Raw genomic sequence first — 15,106 nt, 5'->3', positions numbered from 1 at the left:
TCTTTGTAGTTCTTACATTGACATTTAAACATAAATTCAGCCAAGTGTTCTACAAGAAGGTGTTAAGTATTGCCATACCTGGTAATTTATCCCTAACCTCTCTCCACAAAAATTTAACCTTAACCCCAATTTCTCACCGTAGAATGGATTAGCACCTGAACTGGTCTCAATGATACGCAAAACAGTAGTCACAAAACTGATAACCAGTTGACTAGAGTACTGATAACACAGTGCAAAATCACAGAGTACTTAAACAGTGTAAAATCTTGCATGTGTCTGTCCAAAGCTGCTATCTGATATTTAGATCTTCTGTTTTCCTGTTCTTAAGATTGTCTACTATGGTGTATTAAAGTATGACAAAAATTGAAGTTAATCAAGTAATTATTCAGAATTACCATAATCTCATCAAACTAAATTTCTCAGAGTTACTAAAATTATAAAATAGAAAGTAATATAAAATTGTTGATTTGAATAATGAAACATAGAAAGGTTAGTTTTTACATATTTTTGATTGTTTTGGTTCTGGAAATTAAAGCTCTTGAAGTGTAGATATAATGCAAGGATCATCCAATAAATAAACAAAGATGTATAGATTTGTACTGAGTATGTACAGATATTAATATTTAGATTACCTTTTAACATAATCTCCCTCTTACACTATCCATTTATCCCGTCTTCTTGTGTGTTTTTATATTCCATCATCAGAGAATTTTTTGGGTTGACCTTGGAACTATGTTTGCAGGGCTGTTTTCACTTCTTCATTATCCTGAAATAGTCTTCCAAGCAGATTTCAATTTACCGAAAAGATGGTAGTTCGATGGTGCCAAATTATCCATTCTTAATGATTTAAGACATTGATTCTTGATTTAAGATTTACATGATCCTTAATGATATATGTGTCCATATCTCATAACTGATCACTATATGGCTAAGAAATGCCTCTCCCTCTTGATCATATCAAGTTTTCAGTTGTATAAGATCTATAATCTTGATCATTTTTGATCTTGATCAAGAATAAATGGAGAGAGGCACCAGATAGATTACTTTATGATAGAAAACAGGTATAAAAATTTTTTAAAAAAATCAAAAGCATATCCAGGTGCAGATATAGATTCGGACCATAATCTTGTGGTGGGAGAGTTACGAATGAGAATGAAAAGAATGAACAAATGAAAAAGAGTAGAGAGTTTAAATAGGGAGGTACTGAAAGATGGAGACAAAAGGGAAAGGTTAAAGGAGAATTATTTGGTAAGTAGAGAAGGGAAGAGGACACAGACCAAAACACAAGATGGATGTATGTGAAGGAGGATCTAATAAATGCCATCAAAGATTCTAGGGGTAAAAGGTAGACAAGAGATAAAGAAAGAATGGGTTACAGAGGTGATGCTGGATAAAATGGTTGAGAGAAGAAAGTGGAAGAATGTCAGAACAGAATAGGGTAAGAAGATGTACAGGAAACTAAATAATGAATTAAGAAGAGAGACTGAAAGGGCACATGGTTGATGGAGAGGTGTGAAGATATTCAGAAATTGGAAAGGGTAGGAAAATTTGAAGAGATGTATAGACTAGTTATGGAACTGGTATTTAAAAAGGGAAAAGGTAAAACTAGAATGGAAATAGCGACAGAAGATGGGGAGGTGGTTGATGGTAAGAACGAGGTTCTAGGTAGATGGGAATGATATGTGAAAGGAGTCTCAAAATAGATAAGAGACCAGAAATCCTAGGAATTGAAGATGAATCGGAAGTGTATGAGGAGAAAGGTTGTTACATTATGGAGGGAGAGGTAGAAAGTGTCTTAAAAGAAATAAAGAACAGGAAAGCATGCGGAGTTGATGAAGTACCGGCTGAGCTATTGAAAGGTTTAGGGGAAAGGGGAATTAGGAATATCACAAGCCTGTTTAATTTAATATATGAGAGTGGTGATTGGTCGCAAGATTTCATGACTACTATTATGGTCCCAATCAAAAAGAAGAGTATTACTTTGAAATGTTAGGAATGTAGGACCATTAGCCTTATATTGCATTCAGCTAAGATACTACTAAGAGTGTTGAATGGGAGACTTTATGGAAGACTAGAGAGATCAATTGAGGAAGAGCAGTTTGAGTTTGAGTTAAGGGGGAAGGGAACAAGGGATGCAATAGGGTTAATAAGAGTGATCAGAGAAAGATATATTGAAAAGCAAAGAGCATAAATCAAAAGGAATGTGGTCTTCATAAATCTGGAGAAGGCATTTGACAGGATGGATTGGGAAAAATTGCTAAGAATATTAAAGGAAAAAGAAGTTACTTGGAGGGAAAGGAGATTAATAAAAAATCTGTACTTGTCACAGAAGGTAAAAATAAAGATTGGGAATGAGTTATCGGAGGAAAGCAGACTTGGGAGAGGGGTGTGGCAGGGATGTTGCATGTCACCCACTCTGTTTAACTGTTATCTAGAAGCGATAATTGAAAAGAGTCTAACTAGTAATAAGGGTATAAACATTGGAGGAAGAAGGATAGAGTGCATTAGGTTCGCTGATGACATGGCAGTGTTGGCAGAGAGTGAGTACATGATGAATGAAATTGAGAAGAATAAATCAAACCTGCGAGGAGTATGGGATGAAGATAAATACAAAGAAGACAAAAAGCATGATAATTAGCAAATCAACCAAAAGAGCAATGATTATGATTGGGGGAAATAAAGTTGAGCATGTGGCATCCTTCAAGTACTTGGGATGCATCATTAAGGAAGATATGAAGTGTGATCAGGAAGTTAAAGTACGAATTGCTAGAGCAAAGGAAGCATTCAGCAAAATGAGGAGAGTGCTATGTAGCAAACTAGATCTGCGACTAAGAAAAAAACTTGCGAAATGTTTTGTGTAGAGTGTGGCTCTTTTTGGGGCAGAGACATGGACTATTAGGAAGGGAGAGGAGAGGATGGATTAGGAAGGTCTTTGAAATGTGGGTTTGGAGGAGGATGAAAAAGATCAGCTGGAAGCTGAACGGAGAGAGTTTAGAATGAGGAGGTGCTTCGTAGAATATGAGAAGAGAGGGCGATTATTGAAATAATAAAAAGAAGAAAATGCAGTTCTTTGGGACACTGGCTGAGATGACTGCCTGTTGGTGACAGCATTGGAAGGATTTATAACGGGAAGGAAAGCAAGAGGTCAGAGATGGATGAAAATTATAGACAATATAAAAAGGAAGAAAATTACTATAAAATGAAACTGATGGCACAGAATCGAGCAGAATGGAGGGCGGCCATGTGAAAACCTGCCTTTGGGCAGAACACTTATTATTATTATGTGTAAAAACTTGGTCGTTTCTGCAATTTATACCTTATTAAACATTCATTAAGTAAAAAATATTGGCTATTCCATTTTTAGACGTAGGTTGCAGTCAACTACTCGTGTAATTTAGACTCATACTAATGTTGATTTCCATGCAATAGACTAGATAAATAGTCTGCTCTCCACACACATTCACTTGTTTATTTATTAAATGACCCTCATACTAATAGTTGAAGCCACATTTAATAAACCGGTTCTTGTAGATCAGCTAATATAAACAAAGTAAGTACACTTACTGCATACTTTGGATTGTGTAGTGACTAATGTCATTGTCTTTTACAACCCCATGTTCTTGGTTTTTACGTTTGTACAAACTTGAAATTTTTTTTTGTTTTATACATCTTAAATGTTACAGTTTATTTAGAAAATTGTGTAAAATGCTTTTCATATTTCACTTATTGTGCAGTGTTTTAGTGTTCATTTTTAAGTGGTGTACTTATATGGTTTTTGATCCATTAAAATTTAAAAAGAAATGTCATAGTTTGATTATCCTTTTTTATGTTTTCATCCTTTAACAAAACTCCCTCAAATTCATTCATAATATAGAAAAATATTTGTTGGTAACTTGCTGTATTTATGAAATTTCCTTTGGATAAAATTTGTACATTATTTAAAATTTTGAAAATTAGATTACAATGACTTATTTGCCACTAATTCCTGTGCGATTAATATTTACAGTGAATTCTTTAGGTTAGATTAAGTAAAGGAGTAATTTCAGCTATTCTTTAGACAAACACTTCAGCTTAAAGGTTTTTGCGCACTTGCTGTGATTTCAAGCCTTTAAGTTCAAACCAAAATTTTTAAATTGATGCGTTTGAATAGAAAAAACTTAATTTAAAAAGTTACATCTTACAAATTACTTGATTGAAAAAGTAGAGGTTTCATTCCTATTGAACCTTTCTTTTTCTACATCATTATTTAGTCTCAACTTAATTGGCAAGAACCTGAGGCTATTAAGGTTAAGTACACATAAAAAGTTTGAAAAATGCATAAATGGGGTGAAAAATACTCCCCATTTTAACATGTAGATATAAAATAAAGCTAAGACATTAATATATTTATCAGTTGAAAAAAAAGGGAACTTTTATAGAATACCAATGCCACCAATTTTTCCCTTTACTTCAAACGAATTTCAATTGGCTTCTTCAAATGAATTTCTTTATTCATTGTTAATCTATGGACTTCTGCATTATTTCAACTTATATGATCATGAAAAATGTACTTACTGACTGCTACATAGTGACCTTGGGTGGCCAAGTGTCCCTTACTGCAGTTAGTATTTTCTGGAATGGGTTCTTGTTCCTTGTCATGTGATGCCACATAACTTTGGCAAAACTGGGATTCCACACTTTCTATTCCTTTACTTCAGCAACTCCTCCACATTTGTTCAAGATCAGTGAAATGGTACTGATGATTCATACTGTAATAGTGGAATTCTTCCATTTCTGAAGTATCAGTTTGATATGCATCCCAGTAATCTGAATACAATATGCTTCTGTCATTAATGTTATCATTAACATTGTTGATAGCATTCAGCAGGGTTTGAATCGATCTGTTAGTAACTTTCACAATGAAAGATTCGCTTCTTCAGACAAATGACGTTGAAAACCTTGTTGTGGGTAGATGTGACCAGCATAATCTGTGCGCCTAAAGAACAGCGTCTCATCAATTTCAACAACATATTGACATGCGCATTGACTTAAAATGTCAGTATTTAAATTAAACTGCTTTCACAATAAATGTACAGAATCAACTCTAGCTTGACTACAATGCATTAGATACAAATACTGAGTTGAATTTACATCATTGTTATTAAGAAAATTACACTTATCGTATCCTTCCCATTCAAATCATTTTCATTAAACAGCATTCCTGCATTGTTAAAAAGAAATAAATTTGGTATTTAAACAAATAACCAGAGGTGCCGGTATTTAATAAAAGTACCAAAAAAGTGTAATAAATATGTATTCTTTTCTCTTTAAAAAAAAGCAAAAATTGAAATATAATTTTCTTACTGAAGTAAGAAAATTTTATGCTCACTATAGACCTTAAAAGTGATAATGTGTACAATACTTCCAGTAACTTGCTGGCATCCATTAATAAGATGTAAAACAGACAGCAAACAACTATGTGCCTAATGGTTAGCGCGGGAAGATGTATAGACTAGATATCACACGATTGTGTGTGGTCTACAATTAACTTTTTAAATTATTGCCTTCTGATACAGTGATATAATTTATATCATATTTGAATAATGAATTATGTGATTTTTGAGAAAGATTGTTAATAAATATTCAGAAGAACAAAGGACCACAGCCATTTTAGTCCTTGAAATGGGGGCCTACATTTTATGTGTTTCTTACTGAAAAATGAAATTTCAATGGCCTGTTCATAATAAGAAGGTTGTTTTTTAACTAACCAATTGTAAATGGCTCCTCTCACTCTATAGTAACCTTATTTTTTTCATTAGAAGTCCAAAACTAAATCGAATACTTTACTGCTATTGTAAAATGTCAATAAGGAATTTTTTGTTATCTATACTGTATAATGTATTCTCTAAAACTTCTAAAATGATTGTGTCTCTAAACTCATAGGGAAAGGTTTTGTCAGTAACTTGTGATTTTCAAGAGAATTTAAGAGCCTTTTTTTAAAAGTGTTAGAAAATACAGAAATAACAAAATTGATCTATATTTTTTAAAGTCAAGTACAAAAATTTTCATACAGAAGAGAATGACAATAGAAGTCTCAAAACAAGTAGAAAGAATTCTATTTGTAAAAAGTAATTAATTAAAATTGGAAGAGGAACACTGATAACATCATTTGTAAAATAATGATAGTATATACAAATACAAATTAGAGGAAGGTATTTTATCAATATCTGATTATCTTTTTTTAATATTTAAAATACAGTTTTTAACTTTTTGTTTATCAATTAGAAACAAAAATGTTGAATTGTCTAAAAATGTTATTATAAGTGAATTATTTAGTTATTAAAGGGCAAAAGTAGGCTTTGTATTAATGAAGTACCAGAAAGAAATTTATTAAATTACACTGACATAAAAATCCTAGGAGATAATGTTGTTTAGCAAAATTATAACCTTTTTACTGAAAGTTCCGCTTTCATTATAGTTAAAACCCAAATGGCTTCTTGTTATTATTATAATTATGTATTAAATTATCATTATATAATCATTTTGCACTACAAATTATATTTGAATATATAATCTTTTTGCACTACAAATTATATTTGGATACTTCTTTTTTTAATTTTCAAATAATTTTGAATATGAACAGAATAATTTAATTTTTACATTTATAAAAAAATCCTTAGTTTTTATTTTTACCATAAAAAATTCTCGCACTTTTACTGAGAGGTGAAGTAGAATTTTTTTAAGTCATCATATTGAAATTGACAATTTGAAAAATTAAATGTAAAAATACTTAAACCATTTTTAAATCAGTTCTTAATTATATTTCAATTATTATTTTTTTATCTATTGATAAAGTTACAGAATATTGGAATTGTGCTATTGTGAAATTGGGTAAAAAACTTGGTACTTTTTTTGAATAATTTCTGTAATTCTTAGAGATGGTTTTCTTCAAATGGCAGGTTTTCTTCAAAAACATTTATAGTGCCAAGAAAAACACTGAAAATAAAAGTGTTTAATATGATATAGAAAAACTTGGATACAGTATAAATATAAATATTAATAAGTATGACCAAAAAAATTTTTAATTAATTAACTTTATTCTTAAAAATATATATGTTGAATTTTTAGAGCAATTGTATGACTAAGGAAAGACTAGCTACATTCAATTATAATTTTAAGCTATTTTTAGCATTTATAATAAATATATTGGGGAAGCATAAATTAGAACTACAAAACTCACTTACCTGAAAGTTATGGTTTAATGAAAAAAAATCTGCTAATATTTAAAAAATTTATAAGAGTTTTGTTCTGCAATTAGAAATCGCCCACCTCTGAAATTACTCTTTAAAGGGTTTGGCATTAGTTTAGTTTAATTTAATTTTCTGTAAGCTCAGATATGTTTCAGATACTTTCACAAAAATTAATGTCTTAAATGATGGTGAATAAAATTGGCTAGCTATAGCAACTAATCACTAATGTATATAATCACAGTGTGTAACATTTATAAACATTTTTTTTTTACCATTAATAAAAATAGAACTAATATTTTCTAACTGTAAAATTTACATTTTAACTGTAAATTAAAATTTTCAAATACTAATGAAAAAATAAAATAAAATTTTTCAGTTAGATGACTTAATAACTCTGTATTACAAAATACATTACAAGTTACATTGAATGTAAGTTCAATTGAACACTTAAACGTATGTTAAATATTTAAAAAATTAATCTTATAAGTTACTTAACAACATTACACAAGCTGTTCTGGAATGTTAAAAAATAAACTTTCTCTTTGTGAAAATGTGATTTAAATATTTTAATTCAATTTTTAAACATAAATTAATAAAGCTTATGAAAAAAGGGAAAAGTTTTAATAAGAAGTGATGAAATGATAATTGTTATATACAGTTACACATTAACAATGTGGATAACAATATTAAATAGCAAATAAAGGGGTTGCCCATTAATTACACAAGCATGGATGGTAGGTTAGGGGTTTAACATCTTACATCTTAACATCTTATACACAAGGTGAATAGTCTAAAATATTTATATTTATTGATTATCAATTTAAATAAAATTCCAACAAAATGACCACAGTTTTGTAAAACAAATGTGTAAATCTGAAATACTTCAGAAAAATAATAAAAAATTCAAAAAAATAATTAAAATTAACTAAAACATCAGAGTAGCCATAAATTTGTTTAAACATAATTTTCTTTGGTTTCCGTTTTTATCTAAAACTGGTAGAAAATATCTTTATGTGTTACCAGTGATGTATTAACTTTTTGTATAATATTGAAAAACCAAAAAAATTGGCTTCTTTAAATTAAAAAATTCATAAAAAGTAACCAATTTTATTTGAAAAGTGTTTTTGGGGGGTAATAAATGAAACTAGCGCAATTTTCTTCATTTTAAAGTTAATGGATTTTTCTTTTCTTTATAGAATGAGTATCCTAAAAAAATTGAAATGTAACAAAGATAATAGTTGTTACAAAAGTAAACTAATGTTTACTTTTGAATTGGTGGTAAAGTAGTAGCTACTGAAGATGGCTTGAATTGAGACTGGACTTAAGCAAAATTCTTCTTTTCCTCCAAATTTGTTTAGCTCAAAGAAGTATTTCAAAGTACTCTTTTCTCCTGCTCTTCATTTATACAGCATTTATTGAAGCGTTCATCTCTTCATCATCATAATTTTCTTTATTCTTTTGTTTTCTTACACTCTGTATCCTACAACCCTTAATTGTTTAATAGTTGTCTCTGTATTTTATTGTAATGCTCTTGAAGCATGGCTAATAAAATGTAGAAAATTTAGTATGCACTCAATAATCCTTATTTATTAATTATTTTATGTACTCATTCATCATTTTTAATTATTTCAATGTATTTTCTTATCACAATCATTAGTTTGTATTATCTGTATACTGATTCCCCTAAATATTTTGATCTTAAATTTATGTAAATCTTGAAATCTTAGTTTTTAGAAAATAAAGTTATTTATTTCAGTTATTGCTTTCCTTTTGGAGAATTATTATTTGTGGTTATTTTATTTTTTACTTATAATTATTATTATTACTATTTATTGATTGATTGATTATATGTAATTTTAACTACACTTTAGATATGAAGCAAACATGAATTAGATCTAATTATTGAATTTATAGTTATCAGTTGTTGAATGTAAGTGGAGTGGGGATCTCTTGAGCAATTAATTGAGAATGTGATTATTATTCTCAGCATTGAGTCTTTGGTGATAAGCCAAGTCGGATTGGTTTTATTTGTTATAAGTATTTAACTGTGTTGATCATTTTTATTATATATTTTATGATAGTTTTATAATATGTATGCTTATATGCAGTGGGAACGAGGCAATTATTATAGTAATGATGCTACTAATACATTTAAAAAAGGTATTATTATTATTTTAATTTTTTTTTATAAAGATGAGTTAACCTTATAATCTTTATCCTACTTAACTATTGATGAGTTTGTTGTTTTCTAATAAAAAAAGTTTTTATTTTTTTAAAAGCAAATAATTCATTATTTATGAATGAAATATTAAAGAATTTTTTTCACATTTTTGAATTGAAATAAACTATGCTAACTAGTGAAATTTTTTGTGGTGGTGATGTTAGATTTTCAGTTAAAAAAATTTGTATCTAATGTTCTATATAAAATTGCTGTAAAAGGCAAAAGGCACTTTATATAAATGCATTAAAAATTTCACCTAATATTCTTAAGATCTTTTTTCTTCAGTCAGTAATTTTTTTCATATTTTTGTTTATTGAGTTTTTTAACTTAAAATGCGTAATGTTATTCAATTTATAAACGTGTAATATTTCAACTTTGAAAGTGGTTACAGTGAAGCAATCTAATACACAGTCAGAATTATTTAATAAAATTTAAAGATTACTTGTTAATATCTTTACCAAGATTAATTTCAGTAAAATAAAGTGCTAATTTTTATGCTGTGTATTGATAACATCCATCTATCAATCACTGATTGATGGAAATACAATAGTGGTTAAATAATTGATATTCCTGGTAAGACACCCTAACCAGACTTGATGTAATCCTTTTGGGTTGACCATCTCATTCTCTACTGTTTCTGTTTCATTATCTACAATCCTATTTTTTTCTTGGTTAGATAAATGGAAATTATATCAGTTGCCACTCTAGCATAATCAGCAGAATGCTGTTACCTTTTAGTACCTTTTCTTTTTCCTGTTTAACCTCCGGTAACTACCGTTTAGATAATTCTTCAGATGATGAATGAGGATGATATGTATGAGTGTAAATGAAGTGTAGTCTTTGTACATTCTCAGCTCAACCACTCCTGAGATGTGTGGTTAATTGAAACCCAACCACCAAAGAACACTGGTATCCACGATCTAGTATTCAAATCCGTGTAAAAATAACTGGCTTTACTAGGACTTGAACGCTGGAACTCTCGACTTCCAAATCAGCTGATTTGGGAAGACGCGTTCACCACTAGACCAACCCGGTTGGTACCTTTTAGTACCTGACAGACTAGCTGCTTTTTTTATTAGAAGTTATTGAAGTGTCAACTTGGGCTGCAGTATTATCCAGAACATAACATTCAATCAAAGTAGGAAAATTTAAATATATATGAAGAGCTCTGCATCAAAATGTTCATAGTACAAAAAAAGTAAATTTTAAGAAGAAAAAACTAAATTAACCTATATTTTTGTCCTTGCGAGTTATCAGCTTTATAAGGGAATAATATGAAATTAAATTTTATTTACAATAGCTTAGTTGTTAATATTAGGAAAATAAAACAGCATTAAAAAAAATGCTGTTTTATTTCAAAATGTGGCAGGTGCCTCTTGGAATATGTAGGTTGTAAAAATGTACCATACAGTGAAAAAAATAAAACAACCTCAAAGTAAGCTTTGAAGTAGCAAAACAGATAAGAATAAATTATATATATATATATCAAGGTAAATGATTCAAGTTTAATAATGATAGTTGTAATAAAAATAACAAAAAATCAAAATGAGTTATAGGGTTTTATTACATTATTTCAGAAACTGTTATACTAATAAAATACAGTATTAATTTTAAAAAACTAATAATAATCAACCAATAATTATGATAATTTCGAAATAAAAAAAAATTTTTCGATATAGATTAGAAAAGATGAATGAACCGACATGAACCCAAATCAGGTAATACTGGTTCAAAGATCATTTTCCTTAGTTCCTGTTAGCAGTTTTGGCAGTTCAGAAATGACTAAATTTCAGTTCTTAAAGTAATTCATATGTTATTTTGAGATTTTAAGTACATTTTATATATGAGAGGGGATTGTGTTGAAGAATAGGCATATTTAATTTATTCATAATGTAAATTTAAATAAAATTATTTTTTTCTAAATTTCTTTTTATTTCTTGACTTAACACATGCTAGCTGCTAGCTAGCATTATTAGCAGCTTTTCTAGCATAATATAATTTTGAAAAAAATTTAGGAAGAATGGTGCAAATTGAGTTGAAGTAAGGAGAATAATATATTTCTAATTATCTATTGTTGGAGTTAAATTAACTAAAAACGTAAAATTAAGTAAAGAAAAATTATGTCTGTGTGATGTTGGTTAGGATCAGCTCTGTAATTGACTTGAAACATATTGTGTGCATTAAAATCATTAAAAAATATATGAGTTCATAATTAATTTAGGACATTTAGAAAACTTGATTTTTTCCAGAAAAAATAATGGAAGATAAGATATTTTCAAAAAGTTGATTTTTTTTAAAAGTAATCTCAACAGGGATGTGTGTTAGTTATTTACTCCAGTTTGAAAACTTGCTTTTTTTAAAATATACTTAAAAAAAGCAGGAGTAAGTTCTCAATTTGGCACATTATATACTTTTTTAATGTATATTTAAATATTTTCACAAATAGATTAATTTTTGAGATTTTTAAATTTTTGTAGAGGAAATTTTTTATGGGCATTCTTATATAAGGTGTATGTTACATGCATTCTGTTCAGTTTCTGAGCAACAAGCAATCTCCCATTGCCCAATGAGTTGAGGATGATAGGTGTGACATGTAAATGAGGTGTATCATACAGACTCAAGCTGACCATTTCTGAGCTGTGTGGTAATTTGAACCCCAACTACTAAAGTACAATGGTATCCACTATCTAGTACTTAAATCTGTATAAAAGTAATTTTTTCTCTATTAGTATTTGGAGCTCAAGACCTTCGACTATGAAAATCAGCTTTAAACATCTGCTTTGTCTACAAAAATACAGTTTAAAGACATTTTCCATTTATTTTATTGCCATTATTGCATAGTATTTGATTATTTTAAAGTAATGAGATGTAGTCTGATATCATTTTAATATTCAGGGAATTTTACCTGAAAAGGGGTAATACATATTCCTACATTCCAGAGAGGTTATATTATACTAATTAGCAGTCTCTTTATATTTGTTTTCCTATTTTAATTTTTATTAAGATGCAGATTTCTTGCAAACGTTGATCTCTGCATAGCAATGTTTATTCATGTTTTAAACAAAACTAAAATATGTAAAAAAAAACAAACAAAGAAAAAATTAGACTAAAGAAATATATCAAAAATAAAGCTTTTCAGTTCTTTATAATAATTTTTTTTTTTTAATTTGGGCGAAATAAAAAATTAGTAGGTTTTTGGTTATTGTTTTTAATAAGGCACCAGTTTCATAAGATTCTTAAATAAAATTTTTTAAATTTTCATTAAATTGTAAATTTAAAGAATTGAAAAATAATGTAAAAAAATTATTTTAAGACAAAATGTTGTTTAAATTTAAAATCATTACAATCAAGCTTAAAATTATTTTCAAAAATTATAACAGAATCCTGATTATGTTCATTCATTAATGTGTCTTTTTTTACGTATGGTATTGTGTTAAGAAAAAATGTTTTTCCTCTATTCCTAAGCATTATTTTAACTTTTTTATTTTTTTTGTAGGAATGACGCCTCAGTTAGAGGAACAGGAAAAACTGTTAGATGAGGCATTAGCAACAGTAAAGGCGCAGGCATTTCAGATGAAACGATGTCTTGACAAAAGCAAACTTATGGATGGTTTAAAGCATGCATCAAACATGCTAGCTGAATTACGGACATCACTGTTATCTCCCAAGAGTTATTATGAATTATGTATCCTTTAAACTTTTTATATTTTAGTGTTGACTACAAATAATGTTCTTTTATTTCATATATTCCTAAAGAATAGTAATTTTACCATAATTGTAAAGTGGGTTGGATTGAATTAAAAATTATTTTTTTTTCAGAGATAGTAAGTATTGCTAGTTATATTTCAAATACATTTAACTAGGAATTTACAAGTTTAGTCTTTATCCATCATGAAAAGCACATATGGTTCTGTTTTTATCTTTTTTACAGTTTGTTACATTTTTTGAGTGTGATAGTTATGTTATAGAGATTACTGCATTTTCTTTTGCTTTACTTAATTGTGGGTTTGTGACAGCAACAGCCTGTTAACTATTTTTAACAGTTCAAGTTTAACAAGTATGCAGTAAATATTGTATGTAAATTTTATTTATTCTTTTTAGAGTAAGTATTATCATCATTCAACAATCAAGTATTTCAAGTATTATCATCAAGCATTTATTATCGTGCAACAATCACAAAGTGGCAGAACTGCTCTAACAAATTGGATGTACTTGAATTTAAGAGCAGTTTTATTACTAGGATAATTACATATAGTCTTTGTTTTAAATTAACATAAAATTAATTCTTGGAAGCCAGTTTAAATGTACCTCTGAAGTAAATACATTATAATTTTAGTTGTTAATTGTTAATAATGTTGAGTGTTAGTTTTGGAGAGAATCATGATAATCTGTTTTGTTTTAAGTGAGTTGAATTTATATTTCATTTCAGTGACTATATTTATACTAGTTATCTTAGAATTAAGTTCTGTATAAATGTGGTTCTAATTTGTTTTTGTGTAATTAACTGCTTTAATAAAGTTAGTTTACACCAGACTAAAAAATTATATTTTTAAACTAAGTTTTTGATTTTCACAATAATTTTCTCAGTAATTACTAAAGATAAAAAGTTCTGGAACTAATTTTTTTTAGTTATAATTTTTCTCTAAAATATTTGAAAATGCAAATTGGTTCTGTAAATAATTTTATGAATTTTTTGTATATCATTATTTTCCTTTGGGAAATATTGCAAATAATCACAGAAATATTGCATAATTCAAAAACAAAGCATTTCCAAATACATATTTATGTCATTTTTGCTTCAAATGATTTTAAGAATGTGCAGTGGAAGAGGTGATGAACTTCATGACTCACTGTATGCTGTAATAAAAATTGGTTTTCCATTAGAAATTAAAGAGCCACCTTAGAATAGGTTCAGGTTTCCTAAAAAAAACCCTGACCCTCCTCAAAATTGAATAACTTGAGGTTGTATCCATTTGAACTCTAAAACTGTCTAGATAGTCCCCTACAAGAGAGGGAGGGAGTATATATAATGTATTTTCTCAACAGCAATTGATAAATTAGTTTATTGATTTAACTATGTTACAATCTTTTTATTGCTGTTAAACATGTAAAACACCAATTATAGATGCTTTGAGACTAAAAGTATTCATTATACATTAGTTCCTTTGATGTCAGTTGTAGCACTGATATCACCTTCATGTCAGTAGACTTGGCAAATTGTGTACAACAATATATTCAGCTAAGTGAAGAAGTCATCTTCACGCCTCACTTTTTCTGGTGTCCATAACATTGGATGATTGATATTCCTGGATATTACTGTAATTTTTTTTTTACATTGCTGCAAAACTATAAGACTACAGTTTATAGTTTGTAATCTATTAAGACTACAGTCTTAAGATAAAGATGTTATTGTGTTTGATCAGTAGTAAGATGTTATGTGCAATTTATTAATTACAGTTAACATTTGAAAATAAAAGTATTACCCTTAACATCAGTTAACAGACATGGCTATCACTGATGAATTACGTCATCTTGAATTGTATTTATTGGATGAATTCCAAAAAGGTCGTAAAGTTGCTGATCTCTATGAATTGGTTCAATATGCTGGCAATATTGTACCTCGCTTGTGAGTTAATAATTTAATCATGAATAGATA

The 15,106-nt window shown here is 28.5% G+C and overlaps 1 protein-coding gene across 3 annotated transcripts in view; it reads left to right on the top strand.

Moving 5' to 3' along the window:
• Vps35 (Vacuolar protein sorting 35) overlaps window positions 1-15,106 on the top strand; it is a 67,269-nt gene that overhangs the window by 2,596 nt on the left and 49,567 nt on the right. For 2 of the 3 annotated variants that reach the window (XM_075362564.1, XM_075362555.1), the window contains 2 exons: window positions 12,947-13,135; window positions 14,953-15,076. In XM_075362564.1, coding sequence (XP_075218679.1) covers window positions 12,947-13,135; window positions 14,953-15,076 — 313 coding nt within the window. Of the gene's footprint in view, window positions 1-9,246; window positions 9,390-12,946; window positions 13,136-14,952; window positions 15,077-15,106 lie in introns of those variants that run through there. The other variant, XM_075362546.1, reaches the window with a different exon arrangement.

The sequence above is a fragment of the Lycorma delicatula genome, chromosome 1, assembly GCF_047948215.1.
Source record: "Lycorma delicatula isolate Av1 chromosome 1, ASM4794821v1, whole genome shotgun sequence".
NCBI classification, from domain to species: Eukaryota; Metazoa; Arthropoda; class Insecta; order Hemiptera; family Fulgoridae; genus Lycorma; species Lycorma delicatula.
The sequence above is the reverse complement of the archived record's forward strand: the minus strand, read 5'-3'. Positions and strand labels throughout refer to the sequence as shown.